Genomic DNA, 26935 nt, shown 5'->3' with positions numbered 1-26935 from the left:
TGCAAGTCTTACCTGGTCTTCTTTCTTTCGTTCTTAGGAATGGGCTTTTGTGAACACGGACATCTTTGCCAGGACCAAGATAGACCCCAGTGCCTTGGTGCAGAAGCTGGACTTGGACACAAGGAGTGTTGCTTCCATGAGGAGAGGTGAGAGACCTTAGGGTTTGCATGCTTCAGTGCCTAGCTGGCTTTGAGTTGTTCAGATGTGTAGGCAAGAGCAAATTTCAGTTAACTACTTTTTTTTTCTCACTTGATATTTTTCCATTGATTTTTAGGGAGAGTGGAAGAGAGAGGGAAAGACAGAAAGAAACATCGATGTGAGAGAAACACATCGATTGGTTGCCTCCTGCATGAGCCTGACCAGGGCCTGGGCCAGGGAGGAGCCTGCAACCAAGGTACACACACCCTTGATGGGAATTGAACCCGGGACCCTTTGGTCTGCAGGCTGACGCTCTATCCACTGAGCCACACCGGCCAGGGCTAACTATATTTTTAAAAGGTTTTTACTAATGGAAAAATTTAAAATATACTATAATAGAAAGAATGGCATAAAGAAATTCCCTGTGCCCAGCACCCATCTTTAACACACACATACTGCATTATTTTGAAGCAAATGGGTTCCCTCATGAATTCTTTAGTATCTATTTCTAAGGGCTCTTTCTTAAATAGCATACCTACAGTGCTGTTTTCACATCTAAACAAATTAGCAGTAATTTCTTATCAAATATACATGCAGTGCTCACACCTTTTTGATCGCCTCATCAAGTTGTTTGTAAAAATCAGGGTGCAGCCGTAACCGGTTTGGCTCAGTGGATAGAGCGTCGGCCTGCGGACTGAAGGGTCCCAGGTTCGATTCCGGTCAAGGGCATGTACCTTGGTTGCAGGCACATCCCCAGTGGGGAGTGTGCAGGAGGCAACTGATCGATGTTGCTCTCTCATCGATGTTTCTAACTCTCTATCCCTCTTCCTTCCTCTCTGTGAAAAGTCAATAAAATATATTTAAAAAAAAAAAAATCAGGGTGCAAACAAGTGCCCCCTCCCAACCTTTTCCCTCATGTTTTTATGATGTGGGGAGGGCATTTTTCTGACTGCACTTCTCCCATTTTGGATTTTGCTTGTTGCCTTCTCTTGGTGTCTTTACCATGTTTCTCTGACCCAGCCCAGTTCTTGGCCAGAGCTTTTTGGCTGAGCTTCCCTGGAAGAGGAGAGCAGCGCTGCTCCCGATCACACTGCCCTGGAGGTGGAGTGAGCTCCCAAGGCCTGGGTGGGTGCACCACCACCGTGCCTGGAGAGAAACCTTACTGCTGCGTAGGTGTGAGCTGCACATATGCCGCTGAGCATGTGAAATAAGAGAGGTGTGTAACCTTGTTAAGAACACTCAGGCCTCCCGGGCAGGGCTGTTTGCCTCAGTCTCTGTAATCCTACTGTACTTTACCTGCACATCGATTTCCATTGGTTTAATTGACTGTATGTTCTCATCTTTGAAGTTGTAAGTAGCTGTCCTTTTTGTCTTACTGCTTTAACAAACAGTCTTTGTGTTCCTGGGGCTCTCTAGTGAATTGAATGATTTCTTGTTGGAGGATTCAGCAGCATCCAGGTTTTTAGTATCATTTTTCAGGTTTCCATCGGTCATTTGCAAACAGCTCAGAGTTGTAAGATGTGATTATTTCACAGGTCTGACTTACATCAAGCATCTTCTGTGGGGTTATGTTGTTCGCATCATTGCTCTGGATTTTTTCATGTCACTGGGGAGATACACGTGCTTCTCCTTGCCATTCTTTGTGCATTGAAACTGCAGGGAGCAAACACTTTCCCTCTCCTCTCCTAGGGATCCTGCAAATTAGATTCACTAAGGACAGATCAAGGGAAAGCAGTTTATTAATGTGTGCAGTGCACTTCACCCAGGAGAAACGGGTGTGATGAGAAACTCAAAGGGGTGGTGAGAACTTGGCTTCTATAGCATCTTAGCAACAAGCAGTATGTTTATAGCCTTGCAGGGCACAAACCGTGGGAAGGTAAGTCACGGGGAATGAATGAGGAAGGTGTTTGTGAGGCTCCATCTGGGCTGTGACCTTCCCTCACCTTCACAATGAGTTTCCTCCGAGAGGGGATTCCTAGCAGTCCTCGTTTTTCAGAAGCTTCTTTTTTTAAAAAAATAATTATTTATTGTTGAAAGTATTACATACGTCCCTTTTTTCCCCTCATTGACCCTCTCCAGCCCGACCCTGCCCCCCTGTTCAGAAATTTCTTTGGTGACCAATTCGATCAAGGGTATTGTATGTTCACCAATTCTCTTAAGGCTCGTCTGTGTATTTGGGGCAGTGCTGATCACCTTTCTTAACCTTGGATGAGTGCTTTACCTATTACAGAGGTTAGCTGTTTGTCATTTCATACAAAAAACTCTTCTAGGATTTTAAAAATTGCTGAGGAAGTTACTTCCCTAGAGAGCTGACAATGCCGTTTCCTGACAGTTCCCTGTGGCGGCTATTCTCGCCCCTCCTGCCTGTCACCTCTGCAACCTTTCTCTCCTTGGTTGTGGGGCCAAGTTTGCTTTCTGTCCATAGAACGGGCTCTGCCTTCTTGGTCCAGGTTGGCATGCTGCCCTGCCTGTTGGTGGTGCATACACTCTGAAGGAGAAGCCATCTGTGCTACAGCCGGTATCCCCGAGCAGTTTGGAGGGAGTGGAGGGGACAAAGCTTTAGCTTGCAGTCAAAGGAGCCAAGCTGAGGTCCCGGTGCTCTGCTTCGTTGGCCACTGGATTTGGGGGCATCTGTGTGGCTTCCCAGGACCGTTAATTCCTCATGCATCAAATGAGCGTGGCATCTGCTGGGCAGTGTGCTTCGTGGGCCTGCCTGGAAGTCCTACTGGCCTTCAGTCATGCCCACTACTGGTGGTAGCTGGGGGTCATCTCCAGGGAGAGCTGGGCTGGTGTTGGCTGGGGTCATCCCAGGGTACTCCCATGTCATTGAGGGGCTGGCCCACTCTGTCCCCTTTCACAGACAAGGATGCGGTGCAGGGGGAGGCCAAGCCCCATCATAGGTGCCGGCTCCTCCCTTTGCTGAGTCAGAGCTTTGAAGCCCATCTGGGAATGGGGGTCCTGATGGCCCTTCCTCCAGCACTGCTGAATGGTTCTCTGTGAGACATTGTCACAGCTGTTGCAGCTCCCGATGGAGCCCCCAAGGAGTCAAGATGCCCCAGGTTCCTGGTGGCAGGTGACTGACTGTCTCAGCCTCTCCCCCACCCGAGCCTCCCACTTCAGCATCTCTTCCGATTTAGGTTGTTCCTCAGCCTTGCTTCCTCCTTATTGGCCAGTGCCTGATCCTACACGGGAACAATGGCTCTTGTAGTCTCCAGGCCTGAGCTGGACTGGTGGCCTGGGCAGGTGCAGGTCATATGGAAAGGCATATCGATGACCCATACCCTGGCTGATCAGTGGCCTGCTGGGCTGTGAAGGTGAGGGCACCTGTCTGCCCGGATTAGCCTAGAGGCGTCCTTCCTTTGCATCTTTCCCTGGGCTGAGTCACAAATAGAACTATGCCTGCGTCTCTGCTGCTGTGCCACTGCCCTGTAGCCGGTATGGACTGGAAGAGGCTGAGCCCACTCAGGTGAGCCTGGCCTGGTTGTGGGTCCATCACCCTAATGGGTGAATGTCCCTTGTGCGGCTCCCATGTGCTTGTGTGTATTCCTCTCCTTCAGGCAGATGTGCTCACACTCCCTGCAGCCTTAGGACCCGGTGAACCTGCTTTGCTGGTGGCATTGTGCCAGGGTTTCTGCACAGAGCCCTGCGGCCTTTGGAGCTGTGCAGCCTTTGGAGCCCAGTCTGCCCGCGGTTTCCCTTCGATCCCTCTTGCAGGCAGGGGCTCCATACTTCCTGTGGGGGAACCACTAAGCTAGAGGCTGTCCCCCACCCAACTCCCCCTGCAGATGACCCCATCCACCACCCAGCTCCCCCTGCAGATGACCCCTTCCACCACCACCCAGCTCCCCCTGCAGAAGACCCCATCCACCACCCAGCTCCCCCTGCAGATGACCCCTTCCACCACCACCCAGCTCCCCCTGCAGATGACCCCTTCCACCACCACCCAGCTCCCCCTGCAGATGACCCCTTCCACCACCACCCAGCTCCCCCTGCAGACGGACCCCAGCCACCACCAGCCCAGCTCCCCCTTCCACCACCAGCCAGCTTGGCTTTGCCCTGAGAGTCAGGGTCCCGGGGCTCATGGACCTGCATTGTGAAGCAGCTTCCTCGCTCCTCTGTCCTCTCCTATGTGGGGATGTGTGGCTGTGCGTTCCTCCCCCACACAGATTGCTGCTCTGCCCATCTACTTCTAGTCCTATATTCCTTTATGCTGGAAGTTTGCAGCGAATAAGCCCATTCAGTTCTCAGATGAGCACCTGGGGTATTAGGCCAGCACTCCATCCTGCAGCCTCTGGGTATCACTAGTTCTAGACTTACGCCTGGAGAGGTGGGCAGGGTGGGGTGGGACTGGAGGAGGATAGGCCTGGTTAGGGAGGCAGGAGCAGAAGTATGGGAGGAGAGTCTCAGCATTGCCGCCATGCTGGGTGGGCAGTACGCTGGACGGTCAGCACGCTGGACAACTTGGAGGCCACCAAGGGGCGGCGGTGGAAGCATGTCTGCTGGGCTCTGGCGGGAGAGCTCGGGGAAGTGGCAGTGGTGAGTGGCAGTGGTGCTGGACAAGGACAAGCGGTGAGGGACCTTGACACCTGGAGTGCGTGCACCCGCCTTCTCTGTCTCCAGGACTGCTGCTGAGACCCCTGTGTCCCCCTAGCGGAGAGAGCTCCGGGCCTCACGGCCGTGCAGACCACAGTGCTGCGTGTGCATTTCCCTGTGCACACGCTGGAGCTGCCCGCTGTGCCTGACCCTCCGCACGGGTTCCCTCTGAAACCCAGTCCGAAGCAGGTGCAGGCCCAGGACTGCTCGGCAGAGGGCGGCAAAGCTGCATCCTCTTACAGCCGAGCCCAGGTTGGAGAGGCTGGCCCTGCTCTGAGAGGAGCTGGGGAAGGCCGGGCTCCAGCACCCGGGGAACCCTCAGGCTTTCCAGGGGTTGTTCAGGAGTTTTCCACCTTTCCTCCAGCCTTGCAGTCAGGGGTAGTACAGACCCTTAGACCACTTCCCTTCCTCTCCCCCCCCCCCCCCCCAGCTGTAAAAGGGGAACCAACAAAGAGGGGCTATGGAGGGGGAATGACTGTCTCAGAGTTGTTTGTAGCTGTGTGTGGGTCCCTGAGGACAGGGGATGGGCGTCGAGTGGGTGGCATTTACTGCATTTGGGAGCCTGTCTCTGCCATGTTTGTGCTGCTAGCCGTCCGAGAGGGCTACATCCTCTGTGGTTGCAGCTGCTGGCTGTGAGCTCTTGCATGCCTCCTGGGCCCTGGTGTCTGCTTTGGGGAGTAGGTCCTCGGTGGGAATGCCTCCACCAGGCCCTGGGGAGGTCATCCACTGTCTCCAAGGCCACCCTGGCCAGCAGGGCCTGAAGGCCTGTGTGCTTGGCCGAGTGCAGGACCAGAGGCGTGGACATGCTGTGGCTCTGACCCTGCAGTGGCATAGGGGGAAGGAGGGAGGGGCCCCGCTGCCGGGCTGCTCTCGCCTTGTCTGCATGGAGCCCGTTCTTTTTAACAGACAGAAGCAGGGAAGGGAAAGGGCAAGGAAGGACCCCCAGGAGGACTGCCTGGGCATTTTGAGAAGGAAAGGGTTGGAGCAGGATGAATGGCAGTGGGGCTGGGCCCGAGGGTCCCTGCCTCCTCCTTGGTGGTGGAGGGGCCTGTTTCCTGGCTTTTCTGCGTCAGGGCTTTGGGAGGTCAGTGTGCAGTATAAATAATGAAGAAAACTTGGAAAACAGAAAAACGAGGGAACAAAGCCCACATACCTGCACCCTCTGCTGGTGATCACCTGTGTCCAGCCATGCCCATAGCGGGTAATGCTGTGCCCTCCTGTGTTCGGCTGCTTCTCTGGCTTCCTGATGCTGGGCTGTCCTCTCGCCCCGGGTTTCCCTGTGGAGCTCACCCACTGATGGCTCCTGAGCTGATACCCATACCACTGCCTTCTTGTTAGTAAGTTGGGATGTGGCCCACGTGAGCATGAAAACTCGGCGCAGGGCCTTGGTGCAGCCTTCACCACCATAGGGGTCTCCGTCTCTGCCCCTCTCCCTGCACGCGGGCATGCCCACCCTCACGTCCCCACACATAGGCTTGGCGATGGTCAGCACACGAAGGCCTTGTTCCTTTTCCAGGTGTTGATGTTTGTGGGATGACGGGACCACACATCTGTCAACACAAGTGAATACATTTGCAGATAAAACCATAGGGGTGGAATTGCTGAGGCATATGTGCGGCCATTGGAAATGCCAGTAGATGGTGCCAGTTTGCCTGGTGAAGGCACTGCCATGGAGCTTCTACCCAGCGCGCACAAGTCTGCCTCTGGTTTGTGCCAACGGTTCCAGACTCGGTTCTCTGCCATATGAAGGGTGGACAGTGGGGTCTGGTTTGTAAAATGTGCTCTTACTGGTAGAATGAGCTTTTTTGTTGTTAATCCTCACCCAATGATATTTCTCCATTGACTTTTAGAGAGAGTGGAAGGGACGGGGAGAGACAGAGAGGGAGAAACACATCAATTGGTGGCCTCCTGTACTCGCCCCGACCAGGGCCAGGCGTCGAGCCTGCATGTGTCCTTGGCCAGAATTGAACGCACGACCCTTCAGTTCGTAGGCCGACGCTTCGTCCACTGAGCTGAACTGGCTAGGGGCTAGTAAGAGTTTTCATTAGCTGTGTTTCTCTGTAAAGGGCCTTTTATGTCCTTTTCCTAGTTTTCGTCTAGGCCAGGGGTGGGCAAACTTTTTGACTCGAGGGCCACAATGGGTTCTTAAACTGGACCGGAGGGCCGGAACAAAAGCATGGATGGAGTGTTTGTGTGAACTAATATAAATTCAAAGTAAACATCATTACATAAAAGGGTACGGTCTTTTTTTTTTTTTTAGTTTTATTCATTTCAAACGGGCCGGATCCGGCCCGCGGGCCGTAGTTTGCCCACGGCTGGTCTAGGCTCTTTCTTACTGGTTTGGAAGAGCTATAGGAAAAACCTGTTTGTTATTTGCAGATGTTTGTCTCCCCTCCGCCCTCCCCCCCACCTCATTGGTAGTGCACATAATTTTTTTAATTTGTTCACATAATTTTTTTTCTCTGCAGAGGTTTTTAGTTTGCATGTGGTTGCCCAGGTGGTGTGGCTCAGTGATTGAGCATCGACCTATGAACCAGGAGGTCATGGTTCGATTCCTGGTCATACGCCCAGGTTGTGGCTCTATCCCCAGTGGGGGGCATGTCGGAGGCAGCCAGTCAATGATTCTCTCTCATCATTGATGTTTCAATCTCTCTCTCCTTCTCCTTTCCTTTCTGAAGTCAATAAAAATATACATATGTTAAAAAAATTGTGTGTAGCCAAATCTGTGTTTTCTTTGTGTTTTGTAATTCTGTGTTTTTTGTAGTACTTTTGTGTCTTTATTTTTTTATTTACGTATTAATCTGTTGGGACCTTACAGAGGGAGGTAAACGATTCCTCCCAAACCTGCGTGTTAGGTTGTGTTTACCATTGTGGTGAGGAGACAGTCAGTATCCCAGATGCCTTGTATTTTATGACTTCGGTCACATCAGCTATAACCTATAGTTATCTCTCATTGCCTGTGCCCAGGTCCTTTCCCACAGTGTTGTTGATGTTGTTGATAGAAAGGCTGATTACAAACTGATTTTCCTTACTGTTCCATTAGAATGTACTCATGTGATATCCCTTTAACCATATCCTCCTGAAATGCAACACCTGTGAAAGCGTATCCTGTCCTCTGACTATCCCCACTGGAGGCAGCTGTGGTGACTGGACAAGGACTGGGAGTAGGGGTGGGCCTCCCGGGTACAGGGGTGGCACTGGGGCAGGCAGACGGCATCTCCTTGCTTGAACTTTGCGTTCCGTTCCTCGAGGCTCCTTTATGAGAATAGAGCAGAGGGTTACTGACCTCATCAACACTGCTGTAGTTGCACTCCCATTTTCTGGATGAGAAGACTGAGGCTCAGTTAGCTGCCCAAGTTGTATCTCTACAATCAAAGCTCCAAAGTTCATTATTCTGTTATATACAGCAGGGTCTTACCTTCTACTTTTCTTGTGAAAGCAACCTGTGCCTGAGTTTGCACCAGGCCTTCTCTGTGGGCTGCTGGGTACCTTTTGGGTCCACACCCAGGGTTACTGCTGGCACCCAGCGGCATGGAGGCGCCTCAGGGCGGGCTTAGGGCAGGCTTGGGCACTGGGAGAAGCCTGCTGTGCTGAGCAGGAGGCCCAGGGTGGCCAGCCCCACCCTCCCTGCCTGTGCTCAGCTTGGTTGGTTGATGGTTTTAAATGTTTTTGTCTCAGGTTCTGGAGAATGTTACTCATCTTTAAGATAAGAACAAACTGCTCGCTGGGTCACATGGACACTCCAGGTTGGCCAGGCCTGCCCTGGATTAGGCATTTCTGGTACCTGCCCAGGTTCAGGTTGAGCCCTCAGGCTGGGATGACCTGCCCAGAGTGTGGAGTCACTCTCACTTTGTCATTCGGATGCCTCATCCCCCTCCCCTGTCCCTCTCCCCCGTGGCCAGTATCGACTTGGGGTGTGTCCAGAAGGTAACATGGGGCCTGACACGTAGCGCCTCGTTCCTGGAAAAGGGCTGTCATTCCCATGAAGTCATGTGCCCCAGGCTTATTCATGAGCAGGATCTCCACCTGGCTCTCGACAGAACTTGTTCCTTCGTTGTTTTTTCTTAGATGTCATGGATCTGTTGTAACAGCCAAGAACATCTGCGGGAAGTAAAGATGTCAGGACGTGCATCGCATATAGAACGTCCTGGGCTTACGCCACCTTATCTCTGGGGACCCAGTTAAGGCCAAGGAAGTGCAGCAGCCTGGAGTTTGCTCCATTTTTAGAGCTGGAAGCAGAGAAGCTGTCAGTAGGTCCAGCGTCTCTGACCTACCGCCCTCCCATGTGCGTGCCCTCGTGCCATAGCCCTGATGTCAGGCAGACAGCCGTTGGACTACATCGTCTTTGTGCTCCAAGAGTGGCGCACCTGCCAGCCTGGCACCGTCCGCTCCCCCTAGTGCACATTCCCGCGGGTGGGGTGGGGGTGGGGGGCTCTGTCTGGGTGCTCCAGCCTGTCCAAACGGAATCCAGTGCCACCTGACATGCCAGCTGGCACTACAGAGCTTTCTTGAGGCCCCACGGCTTCAGACACACTGACTGTCTTTGTTCAGCTGGGACTCAGGTCTGGCCAGCATGGGGTGTGGCTCGCACCCGGTGCAGCGGGTACCATGCTGCGTGTTGGTGGGCCTCCCACCCCGAATGTGCCTGTTGGGGAAAAGGGTCTGTATCTCGCTCCCCACCCCCTGCCTGCCAGGGAGGAGATGGCAGCCTGGGGACCAGCGAGGCAGACCCGAGACACTCCGTGTCCTGCAGTTGGGGCCGTGGGCATTATCTGGGTGCTCTGAGGAGCTGCGCCTACGTACACACCCTGGTTCATAGTTTATTTGGGGGAATAAACTCCCGAATCCCATGTCCCCAGCACCCCTCCAGTGGCCTGGTCCCAGGGGTGCTTCAGCGGGGCCCAGCCAAGGACATGGTGCTGCGGAGGCCTGATGGCTGTGGGCCCACCTCACACTCTGTTCCAGGCCTGAGCCACAGCAGTTCCCCATGGCCTGGCCCCCTCTAAGCTTTGCTTTTCTCAACTGTAAAATGGGACTAGTCACGGGGTCACTGGCACAATGTGCCCAGGGCTCCTAACGGTCATCAGGTTCCTCCAGGTAGTTAGCAATGTCATAGCTAGTGAGTGTGACGGGGTCTTGGCGCCTGGCAGCTGATTGCTGCATTTCCTCGTGGGGAGCGGGCCGATGAGGGTCACAGGTGGCTGCTTACAGGGAGGGGAGGGGTGGGGAGGTGAAGCTCAGCCTGCCTGAATGCGGGAAGCACGATGCTCCCAGTTATTCAAGAGAAGATGGGTGTCTTAGTTAGCTCAGGTGGCCATAACAAAGCACCATAGCCCAGGTGGCTCAAACAGGAGGGCTGGTTCCTCCTGAGGCCTCTCTCCTTGGTGGGTAGACAGCCGCCTCCTCCCTGTGTCCTCACATGGTCATCGCTCTGTGCATGTCTGTGTTCTAATCGCCTCTTGTGATAGGGACACCAGTCTTACTGGATTAGAGCCCACCCATGTGACCTCATTTCAACTTAATGACCTCATTAAAGACCCTCTCCCCCAACACCGCCATGTTCTGGGGTACTGGGATGAGGTCTTCCACATGTGAATTCGGGGAACACAGTTTAGCCCTTAACAGTAGAGATGTGCAGACAGGCCATGGTGGTGAGGAGGGGGTCATGAAGGAAGGGGAGGCCCCAGACCTGGGCAGTTGAAGTCACCACAGAGTCAGAGCAGGCAGCGCTGGGGGATGGGACAGGAGCTGAGAGGAGAAGGGTGGGCAGTGGGAGGGTCAGCTAGGTGACCAGTGTTTAACGACAGAGCTGGGAACAAAGGAGAAGGTGTGTGTTGTACCCCACACATGCTGGAGGTGAGGCTGGGGACATCCCCACGCGGCAGGCGAGGGTGGACAGAGGGCTCTGGGAGAAGGCACGTCTGAAGGGAGTGGGTTTTATTATCCCGGTTGATTTCAGTGACAAGAGGTGGGACCACCACTTGCTTAGACTGATCTCACCTGCGCCCTCTTGGCTTCCGGCAGCACCTGTGCAGAGGAATTGCAAGCATTCGGGGACTGTGAGCCTAGCCCAGTGTGCTCAGGTCCTGGGCTCGGCAGAAGGGGCGCCTTGGTGCTCTGAGGTGCTCACCCGTTCTCAACAGCTTGTGGCTCCTCCTTGAGTTGCATGGCCCTCTCTTGTCAGCATGCTTTTGCAGCAGCCCTCCTGAGGGTCATCCTGGGTTTGGGGTGGCGAGGATGATAGGTGAAGGCCTGCCTGGCATCTTGGGGCAGCCCCGTGGTAAGTGCCAGGCTGTTGCCTCAGGGGGACCCTGTGTTTAGGGCACCCTCCTGACATTGTGCTGACGTGCAGTGTCGTGTCCCCAGCACTGCAGGGCCGTTGCTCCCTCTTTCCCTGGGGGCTGTGAAAGGCTGGGGCTGGCCTCACCCCCAGGTGCAGCCCGGCTGCTGTGGGCACGGTGGCCCATGGGGCGGCAGTGCTGCCTGGCACCATCAGAACCTGCCCAGTTCTGTTCCCAGGCTTTGTGGGTGGGGAACTTTAGACTTTGTCCTGCAGGAACGGGATGCTCCACTCACTGCACGTGTGCTCTGTCCTCAGGTGCCGAGGCGAAGACGATTTTGCCCAAGAAGGAGAAACTGAAGCTGAGGCGTGAGCGGTGGCTGCAGAGTAAGTGCATCCCCTGTCTCCTGGCGGTGACATGGCTCACTCATAGCCAGGAAGGCACAGGCTTCCTCGTCCTCTGCACCTTTCGAGGACTGGGGTGGGGACGCATGCTCAAGGGCTGGCTTGGAACCCCTTTCAAGGCCCCACCATGGAGGTGGGTGGGGGGACTGGGGCCTGCGATGGCCTGTGATGTGACAGGCAGATGGTCCCAGAGGAGGTGGCTCTGTATGAGTTTCTGCAAAGCCTTGGCTTACTTCTCCCTAAGAAAATGGTCTCAAGAAGGTGCTGCACCCAGCTTCTTGCATCTAAAAATGATTGCTTTTAGTTCTATGATGAATTTGTAATTACAGAAGAGCACATGCTGGTCGTGAGTCCATTAGGACACAGAACTGTCTAAAGTGGTAGATGAAGTCATGTCCCTTTGGCGAGTGTCCTTTCAGGCTCCAGGCACGCACCTGCACAGGGCATTTGGGCGGCGTGTTCTGCGTGATCCCAGGACTCCTGGGTCCCGGGTCTTCTGGGGTCAGCAGGGCCTTTCTCTCCAAGTTCCTGTCTCTAACGGTGAATTTCCTTCATGCATTGCGGGCTAAACATCTTGTGACAGGTCGAATGCCACTCTTCCCACTAATTTTGTTTTGGAAAATACAGTAGTTATTTTTCATGATGCTGAGTATTTGCTAATGTTTTTCTAAATATTTTCTTGTGGACATAGTTTTGTAATTTTTTTTCCTTACTGGTTTTAGTGTTACTCTGTTGACTTTCTGTATCCATCCTTTGATTCAACCAACCTTGATAGAAAATGCAGTCACATGCCACTTGATGGGGCAGGTCAGAGAAAGGCCTCATTAGGGAGAACATCACAGGGGCAGTTATACACACCTGAATGGCACAGCCTGTACTACACACCTAGGCTGTATGGTCCAGCCTCTTGCTCCTGGGCTGCAAGCCTGTGTAGGAGATTACCGTACAAAACGGTTAAATCAAGCACAGGAGAAATGACGCCGTCAGAGATGAGATAAACACCTCATGTATGAGGCTGCTGCAGTGTGACACAGCTACTGTTTTACAGGAAACTTGTTGTTGTTGATTGTCACCCAAGAAAATTTTTTCCATTGATCTTGTTTTAGAGAGATTGGAAGAGAGGGGGAGAGAGAGAGAAATATCAATATGAGAGAGACACATTGGTTGCCTCCTGCACGCACTGGGACTGGGGCCGAGGATCGAACCTGCAACCAGTATATGTTTCCTTGACCAGAAATTGAACCCGATACCCTCTGGTGCCTGTGCTGATACTCTAATCACTGAATAACACTTTTTTGAAGTAGAAAGAGGATACTCTAAAGTAATGTAGTAGCCCTAGCTAGTTTGGCTCAGTGGATGGAGTGTTGGCCTGCAGACCAAAGGGTCCTGGGTTTGATTCCGGTCAAGGGCACATATACCTCGGTTGCAGGCTCCTCCCGGGCCCGGGCCCTGGTCGGGGCACATGCAGGAGGCAACCAATCGATGTGTTTCTCTCACATCGATATTTCTCTCTGTCTTTTCCTCTCTCTTCCACTTTCTCTGAAAATCAATGGAAAAATATTCTTGGGTGAGGATTAAAAACAAAACAATAAAATAATGTAGTCAATACATAAACCAGTAACAGTTGTTTATTATAATGATCAGGTATTATGTACTGTACGTAGTTGTATGTGCTGTAATTTTTAAACTCTTTGTCACACATCTGTTCATCTGTTCATTCATGTCTGCCTATCCATCTTCCAACCCATGTTTTATCTTTGCATTCCTAAGTAAGTGCAGACATCAGTACACTTTCTCCCAAATAATTTGGCTAGAATTCAGTATTTGTTTATGGTTCTTTTTATTTTTAGATAAAATTTACATGCAATTAAATGCAGATCTTAAGTGTGCCATTGAGAGATTTATGACAATTGTACACACCTGTGCAGCCATAATCTCTTCCACTTCAGAACCTCCCCACCCAGAAATCCCATGACTGCCCAGGGGTGACCACTGCGGCTCTTTCTGGGTCGCAGTTTAGGTCCACTGCTCCGGACTTCCTGTGAGTGGGGTCATGTAGGATGTGCTCTTTCTGTGTTTTTAAAATTCATCCGTGCTGCATGTGGCTGTGGTCCATGCCGGTCTGTTGCTGAGAAGCGTTTCTTTATATGGACATAGTATTCAGTGCCCACTTTCCTGTTGATGGACACCTGGTCTTTTTTCTCTCTTAGCTGCTATGACTAAGGCTGCTATGAACATTCTTTACAAGTCTTTTTGTGGACATATGTTTTCATTTCTCTTGGGTAAATACTTGGGAATGGAACGCTGGGTCATAGGGTAGTTGTATGTTTAGTTTTACAAGCAACTACCAGATGTTTCTCTAAAGTGGTTGTGCATTTACACTTCTACCAACGACGTTGGGAGCTCTGGCTGTGGCATGGCTTTGCCGGCATGTGGTGGTGGCCGTCTGCTCAGCACAAAGTGGTAGCTCATAGTGGGATTCACGTTCATTGCCATGAACCAGCCTCTTCATGTCTTAGCTGCCCTTTGTGCATCCTCTTCCCTCGAGTGTTTCCTGGGGCTCTTTGCCTTTTGATCATTGAGCTCTAAGGATCCCAATGTCCTGCACACCAGTCCTTGGTCAGCTGTGTGTTTCGCAAATAATTTTCTCTCTGACTGTGACTTCCTATTCTTCTAAAAACTTCATCATTTTGGCTTTATTTATTTTTTTTAAATATATTTTATTGATTTTTTACAGAGAGGAAGGGAGAGAGATAGAGAGTTAGAAACATCGATGAGAGAGAATCATCGATCAGCTGCCTCCTGCACATCTCCTACTGGGGATATGCCCGCAACCCAGGTACATGCCCTTGACCGGAATCGAACCTGGGACCTCTCAGTCCGCAGGCCGACGCTCTATCCACTGAGCCAAACCGGTTTCGGCCATTTTGGCTTTTATATTTAGGTTTCTGATCCATCTTGAATGTTTGCCTGTGGTAGAGCCGCACCCCCCTCTCCCCCCCAATGTGGATATTCAATTGCTTTGGTGTCTTTGTGACACCAAATGGCCTCCTGCTGCTTGTACTTTAGCAGGTCCTGGGCAGCCTGGACGGCTGTACCTCAGAGCAAGTCTTGGACTCAGATATGGAAGTCCTTCAGTCTTAAGATTGCTTTGAATACTCCAGGTCCTCGGCATTGCCCTATAAATCTTAGCATCGGCTAGTCAATTTCAAAAACCACCATCCCCAACAAAAATCTAGTTGGCATTATGATTGAGATTGCTTTAAATCTATAGGTCAACTTTGGGAGAATTTTTGTTTTAACAATATTGACTCTTCAAGTCCATGGACATGGTATAGCTCCCCAGTTACTGAGGTTTTTCTTTAGTTTCTGTCATCAGTGTTATCTAGGTAAAGGTCTCACATTTTTTTAAAATATAACTTTTTTGCTGTTTTCTAGTTTTAAAGCTATTATAGATGGAATCTACATTTTCCAGTTTTTGGTTAGTACGTAAAAGTATTTTTAAATATTAATCTAGTATCCTTTGACCTTGCTAAAATCATGTTAGTTCTGGTAGTAGCGTCTTTAGAATTTACTACACTAATACTAATATGACTTAAAATAGAGACAGTTGTATATCGTCCTTCCAAGCTTTGTTTCAGAGTCTTCTTGTCATCTCACTGCAGTGACTCAAACCTTTGGTGCAGTGATAAAAGCTGTGAGGTTCATTCCTAGTCTTGGGATCAGGGGCTGAGGCCGTGCTGGTGCCCTACCAGCCTGCTTTGCTCAGGAGGAGGAATCCCAGGCACGTGTTGCATAAGGCAACTTGCAGTCAAGTGCTTTGTTTCAGGCCCTATTTACATGGAACTTCCCTTCAGTTATTTGTAGATGAGCAAACAATGGGTGGGAAGTCAGGAGGAATGACAGGGACTTCTCTTGTCGCCTGTCTTCTGAATTCTGTTATGGGCATGGGTGGGCTTTCAGGGAGCTGGTGCCAGCCATCCTGGCCACCATATTGAAATGCAGGTTTCAGCCAATAAAAATTTTCCATGTTCAACATAGCCAGTGTGGTTGGTTTTAGAGACCTGATTTGCATATGTTTGCTTCCCCCCTCCCCCCCTTTTTTTTTGTTAATCCTCACCTGAGGGTAGTTTTCCATTGATTTTTAGAGAGAGTGGAAGGGAGAGAGGGAGAAAAGGGGAAGAAAGAGAGAGAGAAACATACGTGTGGGAGAGACAATACGTGTGGGCCTGGGATAGAACTAGTGTCCCTGGTTGGGTAAGACTCCTGTGGGCTCTGACTGAGGCCGTGTCAGACTTGGGGTTGGTGGGCGGCCGAGCTGGCCCTGCAGGCTGTCGCGGCAGCTGGTGTGTCCTCAGGCGGAGGCCTGCCGTCCACCCCTTCCCTGGGACCGCACTGACTGCCTGGACTGGCACGGGGTCGCAGTCTCCTCTCCTTGCTCTGCTGCGTGACGAGTGTGGCTAGTGTTTTGCCAACACGGGTGATACTTACTGCCGGCCTGTCTGGGAGGTCATGTGTCAGATTAAGGCAGGTCCTCTTCTGTGGTTTGTCATTGTCGTTATGAGTGGCACTTTGTGGAGACTAATGGCCTTCCCCTCTGAAGCAGCCACTGCAGTGGACTGCCTGGCAGCTGTCCCCAGGTCAGTCAGACTTGCCTGCCTCAGACACAACCCAGTTGGGCACCACACGTTAATTTAAAAAGCTTTGGCTTTCATTGGTTTAGTGTTTGCTTCTGTCCTCCTGGGAGCCACAGGCTGTGCTTGGTCCTGGTGTGGCGTTGGCGCCCTGCCTGAGGTCCAGGGTGCCACCCTTCCTCTCTCCTTCCCATCTCCTTCCCCTGCCTGAGGCCACCACCCTGAGACCCTAAGACACCACCACCCCCGCCCTCCAGGGTGCTTGAGCTCTCGGGAAGAGGCATCTGGTGTGACAAGGTGCTGGGCAAACAGTTTGCCCTTGACTGGGAAGTATGGGAACACCTGGATTGTCCCCTCATGAGCCCTAATAACTCCGGGCTCTGAGGGATGGTATGGGGCTTGGTGCACAAGGACCCAGGAGGGTGGGTAGTCTGTCCCCTGGACTCAGCTATCTGGGGCCAGGAGAAAACCCTCTCTACACAGGGCCCTTCGGGGAGGGGGAGGATGTGTCCCTGAGTGGGCTTGGTCAGGGTGGGCCGTCCAGAGCTTGTTCTGGCCATCCTGGGGCTCTAGGGCCGTCAGTGCTGCTTCGGCTGCGGGCTGGGAGAGGAGCTGGCCTTTGGGAAGCCTGCCAGGCACTTCCCCCTGGTAGATGAGTGGTGTCGGTTTCTGGAAAGTCACCTCTTGAAAACGCCTGTTAGGGTTCTCACTTTCACACACTTGCCGGGGGCCTGTGCCGTGCACACTTTCTCTGCACTAATCAGTGGGCTGTCCTGAGTCTGTCCTTGTGCACGGGGTTTCCCAGCCAGGACCCTGTGCTGTGCCTGCTCTGTGCCTGTCGTTGTCTCCTGCATCCGCCCTGTGGGGCTGACGGCAGCCGCAGCGCTCTGATGGCCCTGGCCATGGAGTCACAGGAATGCACAGGGGGAGCAGGCCGCTCCCTTCACTGGGCACTGGCTGCCTCCCTCCAGGGGCACCTGCTGCTCTGTGAGGAGCTGGCTGTGAATTGTCCTGGTCCTTTGTCAGGAAGGGGGTTTTAGTTCCCAGTTACATGTGATTCAGAGTCTGCACCCCATTATTTATAGCCCACAAAGCAGGGTGAGATGAGTGTCAAGCTCAGGTCTCACACCAAGCCCATCGCTGTCCTCATTTCCAAGCGCAGAGCCTTTTTATAAATGAGAGAAACCTGGTGCAGAGCCAGTTAAAGATCAGTTAGCACAGGTTCAGTTAGCAGAGCGGCCCCTGGCCCTCCTCAGGCCCATCTAGGCTGCCAGTCGGGGGCCTGGCCCCTGCATCCCTGGGGAAGGGAGGGACTTTGTACAAGATCAGCATGCCCACCAGCGAGCCAGCATTTTCCACAAGCCACACTGGAAATCACGTTTTTTATTAGCAATTTTCAGCATGTATTTTATTAGCAATTTTGAAATAAATATATTTTTAAGTGGAAATCAAATTGCAAGGCCATGCTCCATTCAAGCCCTGCCCAAACCTCTTTCTAGGGCACAGGCCGCTGCATGCCACTGACCTCAGCCTCTCCCTCTCCCTCTTCTACACCCTGCTCTGCCCCGCCACCTTCTCCTCTGTCCCGCTCTCCTTCCCAGGGCTGTGAGACCCCCGCAGCACTCGGCCCCTCACCCATTTCAGTGTTAGGAAGCTGGCTCCCCTCTCCCCAAACTGTCACCTCTTCCCACGGGGACTCTCCCTTCATGTGCATCCCCAGGAGGCGCTCGGGGAGCGAGCAAGAATGGGATGCGCCCACCACCTCTCTGTGACTGTGTGGCTCTCCGCAGCCACTACGAGCCTAGGCCCTGTGACCAAGTCCCTTTTCAAGAGGAAAAGTCCTCCATGTCTCATCATCAACCCTGTAATTTAAAAGCATAACTCTGTGATTAGGGGAGAAATAGCCGGAGCCAGGCTGCCCCCCAGTTCCCAGGCGGCTTGGAAGTGCCAGCCAGCCAGAAACTGGGGGCAGGAAGGGAGCAGCCCAGACCTGGGCTCAGATGGCTGGGCTCCTCAGCCTTCTGCTCCCTCGCTAACTCCTTGTTTCCCTTCCTCAGAAATCGAAGCCATAAAGCTGGCTGAGCAGAAGCTCAAGGCAGAGCGGAGGCGGCGGGCCACGGTGGTGGTGGGGGACCTGCAGCCCCTCCGGGACGCCCTCCCTGAGCTGCTGGAGCTGGAAGCTGGCGCCCGGCGGCCACACACCCGAGGGTGAGTGTCCATCTTAGCTACCTGGAGAGCTCCAAGCTGCGATGGCTCGGCTTCGAGGGAGTCAGCCCAGCCAGGGGTTCTCCACTGGAAAAACGTCCTAGGGCCGAAGCCCAGACCTGCCAGGACAGCGGGCAGGACTGGGGCTCGCACCGTGGGTGAAAGCCCTGCCCCATGCTACCGAGTGAGGGATTTACCCGCCTGGCTTTGTCTGCCGTGTCCTTAACTCCTGGGAAGCCCGTTGGGGAGGAAGCTGTGCCTGGCTTGGGAGCTGCCTACCAGGCCCTGAGGCTGGAGAGGGTCCTGCTCCCTCTTGCCTCTCACTGACGAGACACGTTGGGGCTGTGAGGACCTGCGGGAGGCCTCAGCCCACCTCGCATTCTACCTTAGTAACGGGGGGTGGAGGTCCAGGGCCCTAGGCCTTCGGCCAGTAGGGCTATGCTGGACCCTATTTTCTGGACCTCCTAGCGCACGGCCACCTTCTTGGGCTCTGGCGGGGGGGAAGGGAGCCCTGAGCCCAGTTCTGCACATGCAGGCCTGGAAGAGCTGTGGGTGTTCAGCAAGGGACCCACACCCAGGTGGACACAGGGACTGGGTCAGTGGCTGAAAGAGCAGAGCAACGCCCTGGACAGGCAGAGTTGGGGCCAAGTCGGGCTGAGCCAGGGTGACAGGAGCATGCGGTGCAGGTGCTGTCCTGGGTGGGCCAGAAATGTTTTTCATTCCTACTTTAAAAGAAATCTCAATTAAAGATGAGGGCCTCTGACCTGGAGCTGAGTTGGTCAGGACTGGGCAGTTTTTCTCCCCGCCCCCCCCCCCCCCCCCGCCCCAATCTGGGTCCTTCTCCGCAGAGCCTCATGCTCACAGAGTCTTCCTTAGGGGAGGGTGCTGGTCCCGCACCATCCCAAAGCCTTACTGTGGGTGGCTGCAGCCTCAGAGATGTGCTCTGGCAGACAGTCCGGGTGAACTGGGCGTGGCCCTGACTTGGTTCTCTGTCCACAGGACAAGCAGCAAGCCCCGGCCAGCGGAGCTCAGCCGGATGAGCGCGGCGCAGAGGCTCCAGCTCCTGTGAGTACCGCCCCCACCGCAGTGAGGCTCTGGCCAGGGCCCCCAACCTCAGTCCACTCGGGTGCCGTGGTCAGCTCAGCCAGGCTGCCTCTGGGGCACAGTCTGGTTGGCATGAAGTAGCCTGTTTCCAGGGGGAGGTCAGGAAGCCCCTTCCCCTGGGTGGGGAGGGGAGCAGCTGCTGGCTCTCAGAGGCTGCCCTCGGGCCCCGGTCCTGGGTTTGGGGTGGGGAGGGCATCCCAGATATTGTTACCTGGTTCAGGTAATTACTCGCCCAGTGGGGTTCAAGTTCTCCTGTTAACAACCAGGAAAGCTGGGGCCTGGTGGCATGGTGTGGCCTTGCCCACAGTCACACATGCAGGATAGAGCACAGGCTGCAACCCCCCCCCCCCACCACCCCCACCACCACACACACCACACACAGGTCATTCCCACCACAGCAGGCCCATGTGGACTTGTCCTGGAGCTGCCACCTGAGGTTTCTGGCTGGGTCACCTCTGCTTTGGGGGCAGAGGTGTTGTCCCCCAGGAACCCCTGGCCAGGGTAGCAGGGACCATGTCTGGGCTTCAGGGCCTGCAGAGCTTGAGCTGTCCCAGCGCTTCCAGGAAGTGGGATGACCGTGCATGCACCCAGGGGCTGGCTGGGTTCAGAGACAGGCGTGTAGGGAAAGCAGCCTGCACTGTGGACTCGGGCTCAGGGCTCCTGCAGGAGGAAAGGATCACCTCCCTTCTCTGTTGTGAGGCAGTGGTGCCACCTGGGGCTGTGGGCACTCACAACTCCTGGCCCTTCGTTCCTGCAGTGGCCGCGTCTATTTTGGCAGCGCTAGAGGGAGGGCGCCTCTTATGTAAGGCTGTGTGTCTGCAGGGTGTGTGCAGGCTGCTGCCTCCCTGCATTTGGCAGCCTTTTGCTTTTAATAGCAGCTCCTTGTCAAGGTTGGGATGAGCCTAGAGTCCCCTCCCTGGGGAAGGGGCAGGGATACTAGCACCCCAACCCCATGGGTGGGCCCAGTGGCTCCAGGGTCACTGCGTGACCATGAGGAGGCCCAGGCAGCTTCTCCTCTCCTACCCAAAGCCCTGCTCAGCCCTTGGCCCCCTTGGCCTGCCCCGCCCCCTCAAGAAGCTCAGGCTGTCTTCCTTAGTCCCCACCCCGCGCCCAGCCCTTTGCTGGTATCCCCCCTCTCTCCCCCCCCACTTCCTGTGGTGATTTGGCCTCTCCTGTCTAATCCAGGGTTCAGCCTGCCCTGCAGCGCCTGGGTGTGGGGGGGCCCAGCCGAGGTGGGTCCTGGGTGCTGAATACGCATCCCACTGCCCCAGGGGCATGGAGTCTGCTGACCTCCAACCTCAATTTTTCAGTGAGGAAGAAAGGACTCGCTTCCGGGACCTATTGGCCAGTCCCGCCTACAGAGCGAGCCCCCTGCAGACCATCGGGCAGCAGCTGGCCCGGCAGATGCAGCTGGACGGCGGTGGCCTGCTCTGACCTGGCCTGGGGTGTGCCGTGAGCTCCAAGGATGCACATGAGGTGCCAGAGAGGGTCGACTCCTCGCCATTATCACCAGGATCCTGGGGGCAGCCTCCTCGGCCTCCTGCCCCCTCTGGAGGGTGAATAAACGCCATGAACTCAGGCAGCGGGACCGCGCTTCCTTCTGTGCCTTGGCTGTCCCGTGAGCAAGACAGTTATTGTTACAAGTCCCGGGTTTGAAGGTTGGGCTGTAGGAGCATTGACTTAAACCTTCAATCTGAGGATGTGGAAGGGGGTGGGTGCCTTTCTCAGACCTTCGGGAATGAGATGGGGTTTGTGCTGTGCGGGGACCAGCTGATCATGACCTCAGGGGCAGTGGAGGATGTGGCTCAGGAGGGTGGACGCTGGGTCCTCTGCTTGAGGTCCCTGGTCACTGGTTGCTGGAATTGCCTCGGAGCCTTGGCTGGTGTGTGGGGCCCGCCCTCAGACGGCTGGACGATTGGACTGATGGCTGCGTCGGGGTTGCGTGTGGCCACCTTCCCGGCATCCAACATGCCGACGCGTCATGTGCCAGCCCTCAGAGGGTCTCAGACCCCATGTGTGCTCCACGCACTGGCTTTCTCCAGGTTTGTCCTGGACAGGGGGGTGCATGGAGCCCATGCAACATCAGCCAGTGGGGTGCACCCCTCAAGGTCCTGTGCTGCTTGAAGCCAATTCTTGTACAAACGGCGGCTGTGCTGCTTCTGGAACGTTCCTTGTGCAGCGATAAAGCTGGTGCCGGCAGTCTGGGCTGAGGTCATTGTGCTGAGACATGGGGGCTCAGCCCCTTCATGCTTCCATGGGCTCTCGCCCGGTGACTGGGGTTTTCCAGGGTGCCTGCTTCCAGGATATCGGGAGAGCCAGCTGGCTGGCGGAGATAGCAGGACGCCGGCCTTCCGGGCCTTTCTCTGATGTATTCCTAGGGCAGCTGGTCCCCTGCTCCTGGACCTAAGACAGCGCGTCTGCATGAAGAAAGACGCTTTTTAATTTCAGTCAGAGAGACTCGGCCAAACTGTTTTCTTCTAAAGATGTTCAAATAATGTTGGTTAAAATGACAATTACATGCATATTCCTGATGTTGGCCTGTGTTTCTTAAGTTTTTCTTAAGATTGGAGACATCTTAATTGTAAGATTCTTGGTACAAAAACAGTGATTTCTTGTGTTTCTGAGCACAAGTGTTTTTCCTGGTACCAGAGGCTTTGGACCATGGAGTCTCCGTGGGGCCTCACGACAGGCCTGGAGCCTTACCCTTACTGTCCCCTGTACCCAAGGGGTGGCCCTGGGATCCAGGCAGACTGGGCACTGGCTAGGACCTTCTCTCCGAGCGGAAACTGAGGCACAGAGAGGAGGAGACCCCCCACTCCCGTGACAGGCTGAGTGGTGGCCGGGCTCTGGGAGCTGTCAGTGCTTTCCCCGATGCCGCCCTCAGAGCTTCCTGATCCCCCTTGACCACCACTTGCACACTTGAGCTCTGCCCTCAGTTTAGGTCAGCACGGAGCTCAGGGTGCCCTGGGAGGAATGCCTTCTCCCTGCCTTTGTGCCTGGGCTTCTAGCACAGCGGTGATCACTCCCACCTCAGCGTCTCTCCTGGGCTGGGGAGCTGATTCTAATTACATCACAAAGTTTAATTAGAGGACCCAGTACCATCAGCCCTCTGGCTGCTGGGCTCCCTCGGGACCAGCTGCAGCCTTCCCTCTGCCTCCTGCAGGTGCCGCGCCCCCCCCCCCCCCCATGGCTAATGAGCCCCTTGTCTTCTGGCCTGTCACCTGGCAGGACCCATCTTCAGCTCCATCTCACTCATTCAGAGAGACCCGGGTCTATCCAAGTGTATTTTGGGCCCCAGCCCTGGGGAGGGTCAGCCCGGAGCTGGGCCTCCTAACGGGCCTCAGGGGCTCCAGGACCACGTGCTGCCTGTTTGTGTCTTCTGCCTGATGAGAAGACACCAGCACAAAGGTAGCCCTGCTCCCCACTCCCCTCCCCAGTTTGGGGAGGGTCAGTGTGTGGGGTCAGCTCTGCATCCCCCCAGCAGCCTTTAGACCGAGCCCAGAGCGCCTGCTCCACAGGCTCCCCAGAAAGCCTACCCTTTACCCATATGGACGTCTTTTCCAAAAATAGCCCTTTGCTCCTCAAAATACAGTCTGAGTGGCATCTTTTAGCTCTTTGTTGTATAGGTGTTAGGCACGTAGAAGCCAGAGAGGAGTTTAAGGCGGTCCTGCGTGTCCAAACCTTCAGGTCCCACCCCAGCCCCACCGAGGAGATGCAGGCATTCCCTCCGCCCCTGGAGTGTTTCCAGGCATCTCAGAGGCAGGGCTCCTAAGTGCGACCACAGGCCCCGTGTCAAACCAGACAACACGAATGACAGTGTCTTATTGTCCGTCTTCTGCCTCCACGTCGTGTGAGTGTCCCATTTCTTGGCCGTTGTTGGGGTCACTTCTCCATGTTCAAGACCCTCGGAGCACCCGACTCTTCCTGCCATCGGTCAGCTGGCTTTCTTCGTCTCATTTGATTTTTAGGGATTGCTTCTTATACATTCAATTTGTTCTATAATTATGTAAAGTGTTACATGGTATCAGAATGTCAAGCCTACAAACTAAAATGCAAACTTCTCTCATAGCAGTGCTGGACAGTTGGGAAATAATGGTTTTGTCCTATCCTGGGGGAGTTCCCATTTGAAAACAGCCCTTGTTGCAACTAAAGGGGGTGTCTAGGTTTGCTTCCGAAGCCTGGGGCCGCCCTCCTCACTGGATAAGGATGGCAGGCCATGGGTTGGGGGCCAGAGAAACTGGGGTCCACCCCATGCCCCATCTGAGGGGCCTGGTCAGTCGCTTGGGCACTGGATCCTCGGTTTGTGTAGCTGAAAAGAAATACCCACTGTTGGAAATAAGACTTGGGTGAGTGGTACCGGACACCCTGCCATGTCCAGCACCAGTCCCCACCCTGGTGCCCAGGCAACCTCACATCCTTACACTAGCCCCTCGGGGATCCTAGGCAGTCCAGTCCCAAATGGGAATGATGGGAAAGAATGTACTGGGATTAAATGAGGGAGAATGTGGAGGGAGGGAGGCTGGGAGAGAGGGAAGAAGCACCCTGGGAAGGGTGGCTCCTGTGGGATGGGGCTGATGGCTGCCCTGAGGGGATCAGGTACCCCAACATGGCCATACAGCCAACTCCCTCACTGCTCCTGCACCCAGAGACCCCTGATTTAGATGAGGGGGCTGTTCCGTGACACCAACCCACACTCCTGGGAACATAGCTATGGTGTGTGTGAGCACGCATATATGTATGTGCATACACATGGGTATGAGGGTGTCGTGTGTGCTCCCGAGTGTGCAAGTGTGTGTATGTGTATATGCCCACACATAAGGGTACCCATGTGTGTGGTTGTGTAGCTCCCATTGTGTGCACACGTTTTTCATGCACATGTGTGAGTGTGTGTGTTTCAGGGGCCAAGCCAAGCAGGTACTAGGAAGGCATTTGTGTCCAAGTGGGTGCTCTGTCTGAGTAGGAGTGAAGCCTAAGTATAAAGCTCTTTTATCAAGAAGAGACGCTGAGCCCAGGGGAGGTGGGGCCTGGGGAGTGGTGGTGCCAATCGGCTTGGCACTCCTGGGCTCAGAGCGGCCTGTGCCCTCTGCTCCACCTGGACTCAGGCACAGCCATATGCTTGACCTGCCCACACAAGTGCATGTGCATGACATATGACACTTTGGGGAAGCTTCCTGAGTCAGCACACGATGCCCTGTGCTCACGTGGTGACCGGCAATGCTTCACATGGTGGCCTGCCCCGGGTCCTGGTATGAGGACTGCTTGGACCGCTTGGCTTGCCAGCCAACTCCCTGCCAGCAAGAAGTCATCGTCAGCCGTGTGGTAGTGTTTGTTACGCAGCACATCCCAGCATGTGGTGATAGAGACACATCCCCTCTGGTTCCCACTGAGATGGAGGAATAATCACTCTATCCATTCTGAGGTTGGGGGAGGTGCCATCATCAAGTCAGGCCAGAGGGCTGAGAAACAAGAACTTTCTGGAAGAAACGGTAAGTCAGGCTTCCGGGGAGCAGCAGAAGAAGAGCCTCCAATGGCTCCCACCCTGGCCTGGCGCATGCTGTCCTCTGCTGTCCTCTGCTGTCCCCTGTGGGGCAGCTCAGAGACAGCCCTTGCTTGCAGGAGCCTGTGTACGGGCAGACACTGGGCCCAGCTGCACCAAGGACGATGCTCTGCCCCTCCTGGTGGAGCCAACGTGACCTCAGCCTCCCTGAGGCCAGCAGACAGCTCGGGAGAGGAACATGCTTCCAGGCGACAGCGGTCCAAGCAGAGGAAACACCGCGACAGCCCGTTCAGGAAACACCACGACAGAACCCACTGGCCAGTGAGCCTTCAGGAGGGACCGTACATCTCAGATATTTTCATTATGTACAAGAGAGCATAAATAGCACATGAGCTAAGCACTCACTCCCAGGCTGCCGAGAAGAAAAATGAGATAAAGCCCGCGGCCCAAGGAAGCAGGAGGAAGATGTGGGGAAAAAATGAGAGAAGTGGCCGGTTTGGCAAACAGGAAAACGGTAGAACTTAGAATCCATCCAGCCAAGACCTAACGGCCCCTGGGAATTGCCTGTCGAGGAATCTTGTGACCTGATTTTTCTGACCTGGGGGCTGTGAGGAAAGTGGTCCTCGCTCTGCCGGGACAAGCCCTGGGGCCGGAGGATCACAGTCCAGTCTGTCCCTTACAGCCAGGCAACCCCTCGGTGCCTTGCTCAGCCCCCATACCCGTCACTGGGGACAGTGACGGGTTCTACAAACGTCATTCCTAGTCGTACAGTGTTGGTTGTGTGGCCGCTGTATGTTGCTGGGAGGAACGGGTGGGCCTTCCCCTGACACTGCTTCGCTGGCCAGGAGTGCTCTGCTCCACTCGGTGCTGCTGGGAGAGGGCAGACAGTGGGCGCCATTTCTACCAAGGAGAAGGGTTGGCAGGAAGCGGGGCTCCCAAGATGCTGCAGGGAGTCAAGGGCCTGTGCTGCCCAAAGGGGTCGTTTCTCATGGCCAAGTGGTCCCCCAGTGATGAGCAGAGAGCCGGAGGCTCTGATGTCTGAGCATATGGGTGTCTGAGGGCCGCAGTGGGGCTGTGGAGCAGGAGGGTTCCCTGTGCACCCGCATCCAGGGCCAGTTGGGGTGGGGGTACGGCGGGGGGCTGGTGCCCAAGAGTGCCCACGACAGCCATGCCAAAGTGAGTCCTGGGACCCCGTCTTCTCTGTTCTGTCCAGGAGAGCTGACCATAGACGTCTCAAGAGTCCGTAGGCTACCCCGCAGCTCCAAAAGCACAGGGACCCCCACACCGAAGGAAAAAGGTCCCTTCTCTCCTCCCTCCCAACACCAAGAACGGAACTTGCTCAGTAAGCACCACTCCCTCCCCCCATCAGGAGAAAGCAGGGGTCTCTCTCCGGCATTTTGGGGGCAACACTGGCTGGGGAACCCCGTGTCTGCTGTGGCCTCTCCTAGCTGAGCAAGTGGCCTGAGCACCGCCATCCTTTGCCTGTGTCCAGCTCAAGGGCCTTGAGCGGGGAGACCAGCAGCTGCCCGGAGCGCAGGGAAAGTGTTTAGATGAAACTAAAACAAGACTGTCATGTATTAATGACGACTGTAAAGCAGAACTTAGCCTTGTAATAATATTTTGGTTCTGTTTCCACTATGCGCACCTAGAAAAATGTGAGCGCGACCTCAGCCCAGTGAGCGTCGCATTCCAGGAGCCTCCCTGCTGTCATTCAAGACCCGACTCCATGCGCCCAAACTCCAAAGGCCGCTGGAGTCACTGCTCCCCGCGGGACTGAAAGGAGGTGGGAGGCATCCGAGATGTTAACCGGGTGTCAGTAAGAGTGATAAGTGGGTGCCGGGATCTTGACCGAGTATCTCAGAACCCTGTCGGCTCCACACCGGTGTCATTACTGCTGCATGTTACAGACAAGGAAACTGAGGCACAGGAGCCTGGCGGCCGGCCCCGTCGCCCCCACCTCCTAGTGCAGTCCCTCCCATGTGGCAATGACGCAGGTCCTATGTGAGCCGCGGCCAGATCATGACTGGCCCAGGGGAGACCCGGTCCCTCCCAAGGAGCCCTTCCTGCCTGAGCTAGGTG

The 26935-nt window shown here is 54.6% G+C and overlaps 1 protein-coding gene across 3 annotated transcripts in view; it reads left to right on the top strand.

The window, feature by feature from the left end:
• Positions 1-21890, top strand: part of FAM207A (family with sequence similarity 207 member A) — a 38700-nt gene extending 16810 nt beyond the window's left edge. For 2 of the 3 annotated variants that reach the window (XM_036351290.1, XM_036351292.1), the window contains exons 2-6: positions 38-146; positions 11330-11398; positions 18108-18258; positions 19255-19320; positions 20670-21890. In XM_036351290.1, the coding sequence (XP_036207183.1) occupies positions 38-146; positions 11330-11398; positions 18108-18258; positions 19255-19320; positions 20670-20793 (519 nt within the window). In that variant the 3' untranslated portion in view covers positions 20794-21890. The remainder of the gene's footprint in view (positions 1-37; positions 147-11329; positions 11399-18107; positions 18259-19254; positions 19321-20669) is intronic. The other variant, XM_036351291.1, reaches the window with a different exon arrangement.
• The last annotated feature ends 5045 nt before the right edge of the window (positions 21891-26935 follow it).

Source organism: Myotis myotis, unplaced genomic scaffold, assembly GCF_014108235.1.
Source record: "Myotis myotis isolate mMyoMyo1 unplaced genomic scaffold, mMyoMyo1.p scaffold_m19_p_2, whole genome shotgun sequence".
NCBI classification, from domain to species: domain Eukaryota; kingdom Metazoa; phylum Chordata; class Mammalia; order Chiroptera; family Vespertilionidae; genus Myotis; species Myotis myotis.
The sequence above is the reverse complement of the archived record's forward strand: the minus strand, read 5'-3'. Positions and strand labels throughout refer to the sequence as shown.